This window comes from Pygoscelis adeliae, unplaced genomic scaffold (assembly GCF_000699105.1).
Source record: "Pygoscelis adeliae isolate BGI_AS28 unplaced genomic scaffold, ASM69910v1 Scaffold160, whole genome shotgun sequence".
Classification (NCBI taxonomy): Eukaryota; Metazoa; Chordata; class Aves; order Sphenisciformes; family Spheniscidae; genus Pygoscelis; species Pygoscelis adeliae.
This window is the reverse complement of record NW_008824035.1, coordinates 7,491,156-7,509,435: the sequence shown is the minus strand read 5'-3', so window position 1 is coordinate 7,509,435 and position 18,280 is coordinate 7,491,156. Positions and strand designations below refer to the sequence as shown.

Below are 18,280 nucleotides of genomic sequence, written 5' to 3'. Positions count from 1 at the left end.
GATACCCCCCTCTGTACACAGCAGCCTTCCCTCCCTGGGAGGAGAGACTGTTGTTCTCAGCCCCGCTGCGATCTGACTCTTCCCTGGGAGCAACCTCAGCCCATATCTTATCTCTTGCCATTCCTCATAAATCTGCCGATACTTTGCATTCAGCAGTGTGGGCAGTCACAGGGTGAGGAACCCAGTATTTCTCCTTTGTCCCTATTTCTGTCCTCCATTTCCATTCCTTGATTACGCTTTTCTTTTTATTGGCTTATTTTTTTATCCTAAGTAGCTCTCTTGACTCAATTTTCATTTCACTGTGATAACTTCCACAGCCTGTATGGTTCACCAGATTTTATAACCATTCCTTCTTCATTATAAACTCTAAAATTATCAGCATTTTCTTTAAACACATGATATGCTGTCACTTCTTACTGCCCTCATATGTGCATTTCTGAGTAAAAATTGGTTTTTCATTTTGCAAGTTTCATGTCTATCATATACACTAACTGACTGTCAAAAGAGTCATGGAGACATTCACTGTGTCAATTTGAGATAACAAAATTGGGCAGTAACCTGAGAAACTTATGATCAAGTTTTAAAATATAACATTTTAGTATCTGCTGATTCAGAATATGAAAACAAAACAGTAAATTCAAAATACCATTTGAGTTATTTATACAAAATACTAGATAAGTGAATTCATAACTGATAGACAGCACAGAACGTAGAAATTTCAGGTAATCACAAATGGATGGGATAACAGACATCAGAAGTAACATGTAAGACAGTAAGAAACAGCCTAATTCAAGCTGACGCACAGGGCATTGAGGTACCTCGAACTGGTGCAGGTTCCGGCTTTTTTGGCAGAGTTACAGGTACGGGCTCTTCCAGAACACCTTTCTTGGGCACCTTGGGCACTTCAAAGATATTAGTATATTTTAGTTTTGTGGGCACTACAGATGTATACGAAACAATAAGACAATCAATAATACATGCACGCAGTCTTCTTTGAGAAAGTGCTGTGGTTACATTCAGTCATCAGTTGTGCTTTGCTTCAAACACATGGAATGACCAGGCTGTCAAATACGTCACGCAGGAGATGGGAATTCTGTGTTTAGTTTCTGTTTCTGAGTCAAGGTGGAAATGTAGAAAACATATGCCCTCTTTGTAACAGCTGATCAGAGACTTATTTATGGAATCCTACTGTTTTTGAGTATCAGTCATGTATCATTCATGACTACTTTGTCATTGTAACATAATTTTTTTAGGAAAGTAACATTTGCCTTATCATTACCACTTTTTTCTATCAATTATTTCCATTCTTTACACCTCCTCTTCATTTTCAGTTTTCCACAGTTCCTGTCTTTCAGAATCTATTGTTTACAGAAATATATACTTCCTCTCCTCTCATTTGGATTATATTAATGACCCTTTCATGTGCTAATAAGATCATCAGTAGGTATATCAAGTCTTTTGCTAGGAAATTTACCTCACATGTACCGGCATTAACTTACTTTTAAAGAGGTAGAGAACTGATATTGCTGCTGTCATCCAGCAATACAGTATATTAGAAAATTCAGGGATGCAACATTATATCCTTTAAACTGAAAACTTATTTGCAGGCCTTCTTCAGAACAACATATTATCCTGTTTAAACTAAGCATTCAGTAAATGTTAATTCTTAAACTTTCAAGAAGTTCAGAATGCTGCAGATATTTTTCAAGGAATTGAATCTAGTTTTTCTGTCATGTTTTTGGCACTCCACATTGCACTTCATATTTCTTACGCACCTATCTCCAATAGGTTATCACCAGAAAAATTAGTTCAACTTAAGTCCAGAAAAGCATGATTTTTCTTTCTAATGATGATACTAATAGTGATGACATGTACCTTTGGCTGGTGGTGGTTCTGTTTTTTTGGGTACAGCAACGGGCATTTTTTCTTGTGGGACATCTTTCTTGGGCACCTTGAGCACTTTAAAGATATTATTTCCTCTTAATTTCACAGTTTAAAAAATACAAAAGGTCATAACACTTATGATAAAATCAGAGTTTAGATATTTTTAACACTGTAACATTCCTCTAGAGACTGGTTGGTTAGTCACGTATGCAAAGATAGGCACAGCAGAGGCTAGGGGTAGAGGACACATAACAAATCTTACACAAAAGAAGGGATAACAAATGAAAATATTAATCAATACACTAAAATAAAAAGCAAATCCCCTCAGAAGATATACCTTTAGCTTGTGGAGCTTCTGGTTTCTTGGGCACAGCCACAGGTTTCTTGGGCACTGCCACAGGCTTTGGGGGAACGACCACTGACACTTCCTCTTCTGGCTCTTCCTCCTCAGCCACCTCAGGCACTTTAAAGATATTAGTTCCTTTTACTTGACCAAGATAAAGGTCAGCAAACAGCCAAATGGCAAGCAGCAAAGCAGAAAAGTAAACCCTTGACAAACTACCAGTGAGTCCTCTTCAGACAACCACTCTTCCTTCAGGTGGAATACTTGCAGCAAAGACCCAAAGTATGGGCTTATGAGTGAGTGCTTGCTGACGAGCCCCACTCTCTCCTGCAGGCATGTGCAGGCACATACAGACACAACACGACCAAGTGCCACTCTCACCCCTCCCCCCAGAATGCAGAGTGGCAAAGAGCACTCAGAACTGCGGCAACCCAGAGGGCACGGCAGGCTCTTTCAGAACACCACCGTATACCTTCAGCTGGAGGAGCTTCTGTCTCTCCAGGCGCAGCAACTGGTGCCACCTCTTCTGGTGCTTCCTCCTCCTCTTCCTCTTCTGGGACCTCTGCCTCAAGCATCTCAGGCACTTCAAAGATATTAGTGCGTTTCGTTTTACATTGGTGAAAACATGTGCCAAGTAGGAACAAAAACCAGGGCAACACAGACACAGAACGTCACAACAGCCAGCTCAAAACCTCACACACATGTGCAGCACCGTTTACCCAGCATGCACAACCTCGAGAATCTTGGTTTGGAAACAGAGACAGGCCAAGAGAGGGTAGGACAACGCTTAAGAGAAGAAGATTATGTATCTTCTTTGTTAAGGTATCCACGAAGACAGGTACCTCTGGGTGCTGGAAGCTCTGGTGCTTTGGCAATGACCACAGGTACTTTTTCCTCACGAGTAGCCTTCCTGGCCACCTCAGGTGCTTCAAAGATATTAGTAACAGTCAGTTTTATACATTAAACAGGAAGATGAACAATGAAACATAAACTAGAGATGCGCTCATGGAAGTAACAAACTGGTCTCACGGTATTGACCCCTCTCTCTCTCTCTCTCTCTCTCTCTCTCATACATACAAAACCATACACGAGCACAGGCACAGAGTGGTGATGCCAAGTAGGTTCTGTGAGAAAACTGTTGGCTATGTTTAGGTACAGCTCGAGGGTGAGGTGTGAATTAGGATACCCCCCTCTGTACACAGCAGCCTTCCCTCCCTGGGAGGAGAGACTGTTGTTCTCAGCCCCGCTGCGATCTGACTCTTCCCTGGGAGCAACCTCAGCCCATATCTTATCTCTTGCCATTCCTCATAAATCTGCCGATACTTTGCATTCAGCAGTGTGGGCAGTCACAGGGTGAGGAACAGAAATCCCATCATCATTACTATTCCCTCCTTTCTTTCTCTTCTGTTTTTTTCAACTCTTTCACAGTAAGTGGGTGCTTTTGGCTTAGTGAGGTTTCAGGGCTTCTATAATCCTGTATTTAGAAATTGCATTTGGCGAGGGTTAAAGGTCTATCTGCAGAGTGAGCAAATTTCCTTGTTCTCCTTCTTTGTGTGATGCAGAATTGTTCTGCACAAATACAGAAGATCTGGTGGTCTTGTACCTAATAACTATGTGCAATTCAATTGTAGATTTGCAGAGCCCACTTTCTTGCGTCCCCATGAGCTTATGGTCAGAAAAAAGGTACATCAATCTATGACTACAGCCATACGGTTTTCTCATATGAAATTTGACCATAGAATGAAGACCATCCTGATCTACTATGCATTTGAATAAGCTCTGCGTTTACTAAAGAGATTGAAGTATCTGTTATTTGGGACGTATGCCCAAGTCTTAAAATACCACTGTCCTATCTATGTATGTCCCTCTTTTCTCTTTGGGACTTCTTTTCCCAGAGCAGCTTCAGTTCCTTCACAGTCCATTGAACCTGGCTTTCCTCCTTATTCTCTCTGAAGTGATCAGTTTTTATGATTTTTTTTTTGTTTGTCTGTTTTTTAAATCTTGCTGTGTCATGACTGTGTCTGGTTGTTACTACCACACAGTAGGAGAAGGTTGCCAGTTGGTAGTGGCTAAAGAAAAATACTTTAGGTAAAAAACCCATTTATATTACTTGAGATTCTTGGCAAAATGATAAAGACAGGAGTTTACATTAACAATCCAAAGTAGAAAGCTCTTTCCCATGTATCTTATCAGTTTTGATATATAGGATTTTAGATTCTGAACACTTATGAAGGAGAGTGGGAGAGTCCTTCATGATCCCTATGTATTTGCCATTCTAACAATAGAATTTGTACACAGCACAGAACGTAGAAATTTCAGGTAATCACAAATGGATGGGATAACAGACATCAGAAGTAACATGTAAGACAGTAAGAAACAGCCTAATTCAAGCTGACGCACAGGGCATTGAGGTACCTCGAACTGGTGCAGGTTCCGGCTTTTTTGGCAGAGTTACAGGTACGGGCTCTTCCAGAACACCTTTCTTGGGCACCTTGGGCACTTCAAAGATATTAGTATATTTTAGTTTTGTGGGCACTACAGATGTGTACGAAACAATAAGACAATCAATAATACATGCACGCAGTCTTCTTTGAGAAAGTGCTGTGGTTACATTCAGTCATCAGTTGTGCTTTGCTTCAAACACATGGAATGACCAGGCTGTCAAATACGTCACGCAGGAGATGGGAATTCTGTGTTTAGTTTCTGTTTCTGAGTCAAGGTGGAAATGTAGAAAACATATGCCCTCTTTGTAACAGCTGATCAGAGACTTATTTATGGAATCCTACTGTTTTTGAGTATCAGTCATGTATCATTCATGACTGTTTTCTGTGCTGTTTTTGGCAGTCACTGTCATCTTTTTACTTGTCACTTGGATTTTATCACTATTTTTATCCTTCAGGTTGACTTCACCTTCAGAAAGACTTCTGTCTTTGTATGTTTCCTCTCTTTTTTTGCTTTGCACATTCTTTCCTAATGGCTGTGGCTTCCATTCTAACCACTAGATGCTGCTTATAACTGTTTCCTGCTATATTCATTTAAATGCTTTAAATATCATCACTGTGAGGTGGTACTTCACTTGAGGAATGTCATTGTGTTTCAGATGGAGAGACTCTGGTGGCAGAGGGAATGTTTATTTCTCTGGCCAGTGCTTGGGACTTTCTAAAGGAAATGAAATGATGCAGCACTGCATCAATCTATGGTGTGTATAGTTTTAGAGTATCTTAAGTAATTTTTTAGGATTTCAATTATAAATTCTCTCATCCTGATTAATCTGAGAAAATAAATGCCTCTTACAAGGTTCAGTGAATTAGGTGTTCACAGGAACTTTACAGCTCTTTGGTGCTATTCATCAATGTAACAGCTTCGCAAATCACAGAGTGGAGAATGTTGACATATGACCAAAATACAGGCAAATTATAATTAGCAGTTTAAAGAAAAGATTCCGCTCCATGGTGCTACCCATGGCAACACAGGTACATAGAGATATTTGCAATTATTTTGCTCTATGTACAGAAACTGCTACTCTCTGCTGAAACCTTCAGTTTCTGCTTATTTTGTCCTTTCTCATAGCATCACAGAATCATTTAGGTTGGAAAAGACCTTTAAGATCATCGAGTCCAACCATAAACCTAACACTGCCAAGTCCCACTAAACCATGTACTAAACCATCCCTACTAATAATGTGAACAACAGTTTATGCATTCATTCTCTTGTTAGCATCCATAAAGTTTTGCCATTTATTGGTAGACAGGAGTTCATCATACCTGCTTGATTTATTGCTATAGCCTAAGAAATCAAATTTTACCTCCTGAGCTTTTTGAGTATGCCAAAAAAACAGTACAACAGAAGTTTGGATGGTTTTAGTTGAGGAAACATTTGACACCCCTGCACAACAATTCGTATTTGGTACATCTCTCACATTTTAGATATCAGAGTATATAGTGAAAGATCAATTTAAAATTAGATTCATTTTTAAAAAAACAACCTTTCTTATGTTGATAATCATGATGTCATGTACCTTTAGCAAGTGGAGCTCCTGGTTTTTTAGGTACAGCAATGGGCACTTTCTCCTCTGGGACAGCCCTCTCAGGTGTCTCAGGCACTTCAAAGATATTAGTGCATTTCATTTTACAATTACAATACAACTGAACATAAGTACAGAGACTGAAACACAGAGGACAATAGAAATGTTTTGAAGTAACTATTTGGCACACACTCGTAGTCAGTCCGATTTGTTTAGCAGGTATCATTTAAAATCTCAGATTCGAAATGTCAGACAGAACAAAAGAGATTAAGATAATACTTAAGAGAAGTTTAGGTGTGTTTATCATGTATTCATGATAACACGTACCTCTGGCTGATGGAGGTTCTGATCTTTCAGGAACAGCTACAGGAATTTTCTCTTCCGGGACAGCCTTTTCGGGCATTGCAGGCTCTTTAAAGATATTAGTATCTTTTAGTTACATGTATTAAGCTTTAAAATGAGCAGTGAAACATAGTAAACTCAAGAGAAGCAAAAGAGATCCTATTCATAAGAGGTACCTTTAGACCGTGGAGCTGCTCGTTTTTTAGGTATAGCAACACTCTCTCGCTTTTTGGCCAGCTCGGCTGGTGGTGGTTCCTCAGGTGCCAAAACAGGCTCTGGTTCTTCAGATGTCACTTCAGGTTTTGGTTTTCGAAGTGCCATAGAAGGCTTTATTTTTTCGGGTGCTAAAAACAGTTCTGGTTCCTCAGGCACCACGACAGGTTCTGGCTTGCAGGGTGCCACAACAGGCTTTGATTTTCTGGACACTGCAATAGGCGTTGATTTTTGGAAATCTGCAACAAACTTTGTTTCTTCAGGTGCTACAACAAGCTCTATTTTTTGGGGTGGCACAAAAGGTTTGGTTTTGGAGGGCAGCATAACACGCTCTGATTTTTGGGTTGATGCAACTGTCTCTGACTCCTTAGGCGCCACAATGAGCTCAGGTTCCTCAGGGGCCATGAATGGCTCTGGTTTTGGGGGTTCCACAAAAGGCTTTTGTTTTGAGGGCATAACACCATGCTTTAGCTTTTGGGGTGTCACATCAAGCTTGGGTTCCTCAGGTACCACAACAAACTCTGGTTTCTCAGGCACTACAACATGCTCTGGTTTTTGGGTTTCCACAATAGGCTTTTGTTTTGGGGGCATCACACCATGCTTTAGTTTTTGGGATGCCACATCAGGCTTGGGTTCCTCAGGTAGCACAACAAACTCTGCTTTCTCAGGCACCACAACACACTCTGGTTTTTGGGATGCCACAACAGACTCTGTTTTTTGGGGTGCCAAAACAGTCTCGGGTTCCTCAGATGCCACAACACGCTCTAGTTTTTGGGGTGCCACAACAGGCTTTTGTTTTCGGGCTACTCTAGCAGGTTCTGGTTCTTGAGGTTCTACCTCTTGAGGCTTTGGTTTTGGGGGTTCTGCAATGGTCTTTGGTTTTCCGGAAACTGGAACAGGTACTTTCTTTTCTGGGAAAGTTGTCTTGGCCACTTTATGTACATAAAAGATATTAGTGCTAAATTTAACAACTGCACAGACAATCATACCAAATTTAAGTGACTCATAAAACATAAAACCACAATTGTAATGAAAACATTAAAAACGTATCAGGTATCAATCATTTATGTTGGTCTTTTAAAGGATGAATATACCACATTTTGGCTTTTCTCCCTTTTCTCTCAAATGTACACACCCCTCCCCCCAAGCCTTATGCCCCCATATGCAAGTGCACATGTGCACTGGTAGTATAATTTAGGCTATAAGTAAAATCCATGAAAATTATAAACAGAATGGACAGGACAAAAGATATTAATAACATTGCAGGTAATAAGCTGAAGACTCTTTCAAGAATTAGCAGTGATGGCATCTAGTTTTTCTTCATGGAGCTTCTGGTATTTCAATTACATTGATATCTTCTGCTTTTAGCTACTAGAATGGCTACTTTATTTTCTTCTACAATTATCTCTGTAAAGATATTAGTTGTGGTTGTTTTCATGAACCCAAGTGGAATAATCAAAAATAATAAGAAATAGTAGGAATAATCAAAAATAATAAGAAAAATTGAAGTATAAAATACAGGCAATTCAGATATCCAAGATTTGTCACTGTTCTTCGGAAAGACCCACGTATGTCTGTTCCACACACATATGCAGATACATAGAACAAGTATAATTTAGCATCTCAGAAAACAGAAGGCCTGGAAAATCACAGTGTTAAAGAAAAGAAGAAAAAGTATTGCTTTTGTTATTTCATTAGTGTTGAGATTTACCTTTCTCTGGTAGAGGTTCTGGTTCTTCATGTGCAGCCTCTGGTTCTGGGACAACCACAGGTTCTGGTTCTTTAGGCACAACCTCAGGTTCTGGTATTTTAGGCACAGGTATTTTCTTTTCTGGAACAACTTTCTTCGGCACCTCAGGTTCTTTAAAGATATTTATTTGTTTTACTTTCAGGAATTTGAAGAATAGGAATCAAAAAGGTGATAATAGCTCCAAGGTGAAAATTATCAAACAGCATCAGAAAAAAAAATACCCCTTATAAATAGTCTGTGTTTTTTTCACCTTGCTTGTTGCATACCATTAATAGCCATTGTTGCTTACTGGGAGCTATTCACAAGTGAAGAAGACAACACAATCTGTTACATTTATAAACATTAGAATATAAAAAAAGAGGATAACACAAACTTAAAAAAGATAATATTTAGAGAAACAGATTAAAATTTCTGTGCAATTTTATCAGTATTGAACATGTACCTTTAGGTGGTGGAGGTTCTGGTTTTTTAGGAACTTCAATGTGTACTTTTTCTTCTGAAACCACTTTCTTGGGCACCTCAGGCACTTTAAAGAAAGTAATTAATTTTATTTGTATGAAATTCAAACATATGTCTGCAGCGTTAAGACACTAAGAAAAAATAAAACTCAGGGACATCAAAAGCATCAGTGGTTTTGGATATGAATATCAACTTTTTTCTTTGCCTACAGAAAATTCTCTCTGATGTCTCACTGAGGTACAGATGCAAAAACTACAATTTAAAGAACAAAAATATTTTCTGAACATTTATAATAAAAATAAATTACCGATGTGTTAAAATGGTACCCTAGACAATGAAGGGATTTTCTTTCATTAATTGTGTACAGCAGTTACCTTTAGCTGGTGGAGGTTCTGGTTTCTTTGGCACTTTAACTGAAACCTCTTCTGGGACCACTTTCTTTGGTACCTCAGGCACTTGAAAAATATTAATATCTTTTACTATAAGAATTTCATAAACAACATTAAAGCATAACAGCAGAATAATATTAGTGAGAACACTAATTAACAACATCTATTTTTTTCACACAACACATTTGTTCACTTGAAAAACCTTTGACAACAGAAGAAAATTCTAACAGAGGTCTTGGGTACTGTCTTCTATAGTGTTAAAACAATAAGAGTGATGTTTTTGATTCTGTTAATTTTGTCATAATGACAAGTACCTTTAGCTGGTGGAACTGCTGGTTTTTTAGGCTCCACAACAGGTATTTTCTCATCTGGGACTTTCTTGGGCACTTCTGGCACTTTAAAATTAATAATTATGTTAATATTAAGAATTTAAAGCAATTGAAATAGCATTTAAGTGGAAAAAGAAACAAAAAAAGGACACCAGGTAACATCAATTAAACATAATACCCTCTCCCAAATGGGCTTTTTGCTCTCAATCTTGACTAAGAGTCATTTGAGATGAGGAAAGAGGCTGCTGCCAAAAATGAAATACAAAAATCATGGTTTATAAGACAGAAAGATGGGGAAATAGTATCAAAAAGGTCCTATCAGTGCAAATAAGACAAACTATTGCCATGGTTTTATCAATGACAAGTACCTTTAGCTGGTGGTACTTCCGGCTTTTTAGGCACAGCAACTTTGATTTTCTCTTCTACAACTACTTCCTTGGGTGCTTCAGGCACTTTAAGGAAAGAGATTATTTTCCATTATTATATGGAATTTTACAGCTATGTTCAAAACTTTTCAGTAGAAATTGCAAAGTAGGGAGGTTCTTAATGGAGCCATTGATTTGACATGTTTATTGACTTAAGGTTCTTTTCTGTCCTTGTAAAGTATGAGGAAACACCTCAGAGTCTTTTGGAGTTTCTTCTCCTTCTGCATTACATTATTTTTCCATTTTATTCAACCACCTCCCAAATCTCCATTTGACTAAGGCTGCCATCGTCCATTCAGTATTCCTTGTCACATTCTTCTATGCACGATGACTTCTTAGTATCAATTTTTCATTTATGCACGAAGAGCATTCTCCCATGTTAGACATCTGTATCACTTATTCTGTACTTTGAAATTATTAAACTCTCTTTTGGGGCTGACTTTTCACTATCAGTCAGGAGTATTCCAGATCACAGAACCCCTATTTTCTCTTTAAGATTTCTGCTGTGATTCTCAAGTATCAGTCTCATCTCTGTCCAGCCACATCAGTATTTCTAACACACTGGGACACTGATTACAGCTATGATTCAAAAAGAAGAATTTTAAACAGTAGTATATATAGAACTGTGGGCACAGAAAATAAAAGTAATAGGACAACACAAACAAACAATCAAAAAACTAATCTGCACAATCAAGGCAGAGGTTTTTTTCTCTTCCAAATTGTAGTTATATCTGCAGTGCAACATACCTTTGACTGGTGGTGGTTCTGGTTTTCTAGGCACAGCAATGGGTACTTTCTCTTCTGGAATTTTCTTGGGCACCTCTGGCACTTTAAAGAAAACAACATTCATTTTTGTTATATTTAAGGCATTTAAAAATATGTAAATTATTAAGAAGAAAGAGTCTCACAAGAAGCATAGCAGAAAGAAACGTAAGATCAGATACAAAAAGAGATATGTCATGCAAAAAATGTTGTATACTATTACATACTACCAGGATTTTTTATAAATAAGAAATAAAGGGTAATTTTTTTCTTCTACTGTAAACCCTACTGCCCAAGAGAAAGAGAAATCTCTTCCTCAGAGAGTCACTATTATTGACATAAGCTTTAGGTGGTGTTACTCTTGGCTTTTTAGGCACAGCAACATTTACTTTCTCTTCTGAGACAGATTTCTTAGGTGCCTTGGACACTTTAAAGATACTAGTGTACTTTTAAGAATTACAAAAATAAAACAAGCAGTACAGAAAAATAACACAAAACAAGTAGATGTATAGGGATACTCTGACAATAGTTACATGTTCTGAAAAGTCTCAGTAGTTCTATCCCTCTGGCAAATAACAGTTCGAAGTGACTTTGCTAGGGATCTTGTGTCATGCGGTGGTGACATGCCACACAAACCACTAGTTCAGACAGACTTCTAAAATATCTGAATGAATTGTAACGACTTGTTTGTGTGCCTAATGCTTTTTTCATTCAAAGTTAAATCAATTGACCCCTAAGTTTAACATGAGCAATGTGAAAGAGGAAGCGTATATACTTCTTGTTTGAGTATTGATAGAATTTCTGAGGCTGTTTACAGTACCTATAAACACCCATGAAATGAGACTGTAAATCTCACTGTGTATTGACTCAGCTAGAGTTTTCCTTATTCTTAGTCCCTTTGACTAGTTTCTGATAAAATTTCTGTGCCATCACAATGGATTACTCTTGGGTAGAAGAAATAGACAAACTCAACTAATTTTTAATGATTTAACAACAACAAAACAAGGGACAGAAGAATCTGGAAGAAAAAGGAGAAGGAAAGGATATGTTGACCTATACCTTTGGCAGGTGGAGCTTCTGGCTTTTTAGGCAGAGGGACAGGTTTCTCTTCGGGAATAATTATCTTGGGCAATTCAGGCACTTGAAAGATATTTACTGATTTTAATTTTAATTTTATGACTTAAAGATTAGATGAGAAACAGGAAAAGAGACATATACAACATAAATGACACAAATCTGACACAAGTGGACTATGAACTATTAAATCAGAAATGAGGTAAGAAGCAGAAAAGATGTTATCAGCAAAAGACCTCAGTTCTATTAGGCTATCAAAGTACCTTTAGATGGTGGAGATTCTGGTCTTTTAGGCACGGGAGTAGGTTCTCGTTTTTTAGGTACAGCAATAGGCACTTTTTCTTCTGGAACAGCTTTCTTAACGACTGTGACCGCTTTAAAGATATTAGTTCATTTTAAGAATTTATATAGAATAGAAAGAAAAGTCATAAAAAATCCCAAGTTTGTAATGTAAGTAAAGTACTAAAAGAACGAACACAAATATTAATTACATTGAACAAGAACTAAACCATGAACATGAATAATTTAATTTTCCTGGAGTTCATGACTTTGCAAATTGCAGGAAGAGATGATGAAGAAGATATATACCTCTAGGTAATGGAGCCTCCTCTTTTCTATGAACAGTAGAAATTTCTTCTTCTATGTGCATCTCCTCATAAACTTCATGTACTTAAAAGATATTAGTTTAAATACTTAAATTAACTTACAATATCTTCAGAAAACAAGACAATATGAAAGAAAAGAACAAATACAATCAAATATTCAAGCTCATCTTAAGATGAGCTACTACCTTAAGATGAGGTCTATTTTATATTTACGCTCAAAATTAGGATTCTTTCAAATGAGGGAAGAAAAAAAATCTCATATTCTAACTTGATCTGATCTCTGCAGCTTGCCAGAAGAAAGATGTGTGATATGTCATCAACTGAGCTACTTCCTTGAATGCAAAGAGAGAGGCCCTGTCTATCTGAGCTCTGTCACTTTTTCTGTTTTTATTTTCTTTTTTCCCCTTGGACTGATCTCAAGTAACAGGGTCCCTTGCAATTGTCTCTTTTGGACTTAAAGCTAATTTTCCCCTTAAGAACAACTACAGGTGATACGATTTTTATTTTTTTTTAAATGAAGTTTATACTGTTACAGCTAGCTAAAGCTGCTAACTAAACTCCAGTTTCTGGTAGACAGAATGTTCTCAAAATAAAGATTTATATATGAAAACATATTTTTATCCTTCAAATCCTACTCAAAATTTCTTGTACCTTTAAGGTGTGAAGCTTCTTCTTTAGGTAGAACAGGAGGTATTTTTTCTTTGCGGACAGCTTTCTTTGGTACTTCAGGAACTTAAAAATATTGGTTTATTTTAGAAATTTGCACTAGGAAATAAGTAGTACAGTTTTGTAAAACAATAAAAAATTCTATTAGAACAATATGAAAATACATGGTATTAACCTGTGAATACAACTCAACAACTTCACTTTCTTGGAGTTCACTGTTATTCTAACTCCTAGCACTTACAGGTCTAAATTTGCCCTTCTCTGAAAAGATAGTAGTTAGCTGTTTTTTTCTTATCAAACAATCTTCAGGAATTTTGGCAATTTAAAGGGTTTTATTTTGTTGAAATTTCAAATAACCTATAAAAACAAGTCAAAACTCCAGTGCAATTAACTAAACATGTTTCAAACATCTATAGAGTTCTTCAGCACTGGAATTTTATTACAAAAATATGTTTCTACGAAAAAATTTTGTGGCTTTGTATTTTGTCCTGATTTAAAGTCTTACCTTAAACTTGACTTTATTAAAGCCCCTGACATGAATGCAAAGAGTGTTTCTGCAACCAAGCTTCTGCCACAATCTTTTAGATTTTTTTTTTAATATGTTGTCAGACAAAGTATTTTGGGAAATAGAACATGAGACAGGAAGTCAAAAAAATTTAAGGCTAATCCCTGGCCCTGCTATGAATTTCCTGTCTACTAAATTTCTTTGTATTTGTCTGATTTTTTCTTTTTAAATTTTAAATTCTTGATGCAGAATGTATCAATCTGAGCAGCTGCTAAAAGACAAAAATAAGAACTTATGGAAAATATTCCTTGAATGTTTTCCTAAATGATAAATTATTCTGTCCTAATAATTGTTCATTAGTTTAACATATGAAGAAAGATGCTGAAATATTTCTGGATTTCTTTGTAAATGGTTGCAAAATTATTATGTTTTTAATCTCTGATCTCCCCATACGTATGCTCTCTTTCTGAGATAAAAACAAACAAACAAACAGACAAAATTTACAACAAGAGATCAAATGCAAGAAAACAGTGTGTATAGCACCTGGTCATGTTGTTCAAGAAAAACAAACATGTTGGATTTCTCACTTGTTGAAAGAGCCTAGAGAAAATCCATTTGGAGGTCATGTACCTTTAGCTGGAGGAGCTTCTTCTGTAGGTACAGCAGCAGGTATTTTCTTCAGTGGGACAGTTTTCTTTGTCACTGCAGGTACTTCAAAGATATTACATTTTTTAAAGAACATTATAATATACAAATTCTAAGTAACAAAGAAGCAATGACAGACACATAGCATCTAAAGAAACATTAGAATGAACACATTAAATGACAGATTAGCACATGGATGGAATGATGAAGATGAATAACTAATTTGTAGGGAACATATTGCTTTATAGATTGCTCGAATAGTTGGTGTACCTTTAGCTGCTGGAGCTTCTGGTTCACTAGGAATAATAACAGGGACTTCTTCTTCTGTTGGAAATTCTCCGTAAGCTTCAGGCTCTTTAAAGATATTAGTTTATTTTACATATTATAATATTTTTTACAAGACAAGATTAGAAAGACAACTTGTAATGCAAAAATGCAGACATGTATATGGACAAAGAGCTGTTTGAACATAAATTATTTAAATACCTCATTTCAACCTGATCAGTTAGCTACTGTTGCTAGAAGTGACTATTCCCAGTTAGTAAAATACAAGCTTACAGAAATATTTCATTTTATTTTCTAGTTACTTAGTTCTGTGTATTAGATAGAAATTGTAATTGAATTTCACATGTCCTCATCTGGCATTAACTATCTATATCCCAGCTCAAAGATTAATTAAGTCTTACTCAGGATGGCTCTTAAACCAGTGTCTACTTAAGTTCATTTCTTTGGTCCAATGTGGCTAAGGTTCTTTCCTGGATCAGAAACTTAGTTTCTCTCTTATTTATGTTTCTTTCTCCCATTAATAGAGGAGAAAGAATGTTTTAAAAATGCTAAACTATAAATAAATTTGGGGGGAGAGAGGGTCTCAAAGACATGGGTGGAAGTTACTTTTAAATAATTAAAAAAAATAATTGAAAATGTCTCATATTTTACAGAACAATCTAGAGCATGAATTGATATATTCTCTGCAATTTACTGGTTGGTAGATGTGTCATTGATGTACCTTCATACAAAGGAGGCTCCTCTTCTCTAGGAATAATGGTGGGTACTTTCTCTTCAAGGACAGCTCTCTTATGAAACTCAGGAACTTCAAAGATATTAGCTTTCTTTTAGTAACCTCAAAATAATTTTCAACTTTTAAAATCCCAAACAGAAATAAACCCAGAAAACTAAGTTCTTTTGAGGTCCCAAATACTGTGCCTTTTTGAGAATGAAATATTATACAGTTCTAGAACTGTCTTGCTGGAACAATTAATTATGTGAAGAAAGTTATAGTTTCTGCTCTCAAAGAGCATAAGCCATTTGCTTTTCTCACTGTATCGTCATGCTTTTCTTTCTGATATGTGTAACAGCTTTAATGGTTTTAACTTACTAGCTCTTGCCCTGTTACTTCTCCACCGATATCATGACCAATCTATTGGCTTCAAAACCCCAGTTTAAACTAAATTCACAACTATATTACAAATATGAAAGCACTGAAGGTTTACATACTGGTAGTGTAAGTAGCGATACCTCCTCAGCATGTTTACATTCATAAATCAATGTATTTACTGTTTAGCACATGTATAGCACCTATCTGAAATGTTTGCCTCAGATTTTTCAATTTATCACTCAGAGCTGAATCTGCACGTAGAGACTAGATACTTTTGCCATGGTGTAAAGAACATGAGGATCATTTTAGAAGATGTTAGCTGGGGAAAAGCAACACAAATACTTCCTTTCCATAAAATCTCATATCAAATGTTCCTTTACCTTTCATTGGTGGAACTTCTATTTCAGGTGTACGTGTAGGCTTCTTTTCTTCAGGGACAGTTCTTTTGAGAACGGCTGGCCCTTTAAGATATAATTTACTTTTAGGGCTTTCAAAGTTATTTGGAAGAAGTTAGAAAGAAGAAAAGCAAATCTAACAAGGAAGATTCAAGAAACAACAAAGGATTAAAAGCTTCTTGAAAGAACATTTATGTTAATTTTGAAGATTAGACAGAAGAATAACATATTAAAAAAGTATTGTTGAAAGATGGCCATACGTTTGGATGGTGGAGTCTCCTTCTTTTTCAGAAGAAACAAAAATATTCTTTCTTTCTGAACTACTTTCAGCTTAACAACAGAACACACATTTTTTAAAGCGACTCTCACATATTTTCAACAAATGACTTGAAACCAAGAGGCAAAAAAAGACAATCACAAACAGTTGAAAAAAACACTGTGGGGACATAAAACATATGCACATCTTTCTCAACAAATAATGAAGACAAAAGACTGAAATCAGAGTTCATGATTCATGAGGACAATGCAGAGGAAGTATACCTTTAGCTGGCGGAGTCATTTCCTTTTTAGGAATAGCAGGTAGTGCTTTTTCTTTTGGAACAGGTTTCTTTGGCATCGCTGGCACTTTAAAGACATTGGTGTTTTTTAAGAACTTTTGCAGTATGAATATTATGTAAGAATAGAAGTTAAACAAAAAGCAAACAATGCAAGAGTCAGAAAATTTAGAAAAATACAAAATACAGTGTCCTCAGTTGCTGTTGAGTGGTGACCTTGCAGGCCACCCATCTGGACTATTTTGCTTGGATTCACATAGCTAGATTCTTCCGTATTCACTGAAAGAAAAACACTGATCTTGGGTGAATTTTTAACTGGGATAAGCCTTAACAATTAGGTTTCATGAATGATAAGATCTAATTAATACCAGCTGGGAATATGGTAAGGTTTTAATTTCCTACCAACTAACTCCAAGCCTTCATGCAAAAAACCCCCCAACCCTTTCCCATTGATTTCATTCTGATAATTCGTATGAGAAACAACTATAAAAGTTAGCACGAAATTAATTTCTGGCAAATTAAGTGCTCTGGCCAGAAAATTACAGAGCTCCAGACTAGCAGAGAAACTCTACTAGCATCCACTGACAATTGCTATTCATGATACTCATCTTTTGTAGAGCCTGATACAGAGAACACCTATTAAGCTTATATGCACTCCAGCACATCATTAGGTTGAAGAAGGTCCTAGTTTTTTAGGATTCTGTAGGAAACTAGAGTTTCACTGATATGGCACTATAGTTAACAGATTTTTATTAATTTATTCATCTGCTTGTTTTCAATGATTAGCTATAAAATGTCACTAATATTGTGACAGCAAAAATTAAATCTTGAAGGTCCTGCCTGCACTTCCTTTGTCCTCAGAAAGTAATTTGTCTCAGTTTTGATTTGTTAAAGAAATATCATTTTTTTGGTAACTTAATCCCTGTCTTCGTACTGTGAAAGAAAGTTAAGGGTCTAGCAGTCAAATCAGAATAGGTAAATTACTGGATTTGAGGATTCAGACACTCAGACAGAAGGCTGTATTTTTAAATTTATCTAATAGCTGATGTACCTTTAGCTGGTGGAGCTTCTTTTTTAGGAACAGGAACAGGAACAGGTACTTTTTCTTCTGGCAGAGGTCTTTTAGGCACCTCAGGCACTTTAAAAAATATTTCGTCATGGATTTTAAGTTATTTATGAGGAATCACAACAGATACAAAGACAGCAAGCAGAGCAAACACTCGTTTGTAGAGGAACCATCTCATCATTTACACATAGACAAGTGAAGAGCCACTTATCTCAGAATTCTTGAGCAATGAAAGCTAAGGAATATCAGCGTACATCTTTCTGGTACATTTTAGATGCACTTTCTGTTTGGCATGAGGGATCCTATGATCATAAATTTAAATGATGAGAAGGAAGGTCCTACATGAATTTTAACATCTCTGTAACTCACAGGAGCTAAACTGGGCAAAAGAAACAAATATTGACACATAAAAATATTTAATTCAGGCTAAAGCTGAACTGCATCAGAAAATTATAATTTACTTTGCTTGTGTCAT

General features: G+C 36.5%; 1 protein-coding gene across 1 annotated transcript in view; it reads right to left on the bottom strand.

Moving 5' to 3' along the window:
• The window catches only part of TTN (titin), a 246,273-nt gene that overhangs the window by 113,199 nt on the left and 114,794 nt on the right, over nt 1-18,280 (bottom strand). The window contains 15 exon segments of the mRNA XM_009333163.1: nt 796-902; nt 1,876-1,959; nt 2,222-2,347; nt 2,700-2,874; nt 4,620-4,843; nt 6,579-6,662; nt 6,770-7,777; nt 8,518-8,667; nt 8,999-9,082; nt 9,390-9,470; nt 9,719-9,799; nt 10,102-10,185; nt 10,906-10,986; nt 16,726-16,809; nt 17,791-17,877. Of these exon segments, the coding sequence (XP_009331438.1) occupies nt 796-902; nt 1,876-1,959; nt 2,222-2,347; nt 2,700-2,874; nt 4,620-4,843; nt 6,579-6,662; nt 6,770-7,777; nt 8,518-8,667; nt 8,999-9,082; nt 9,390-9,470; nt 9,719-9,799; nt 10,102-10,185; nt 10,906-10,986; nt 16,726-16,809; nt 17,791-17,877 (2,540 nt within the window).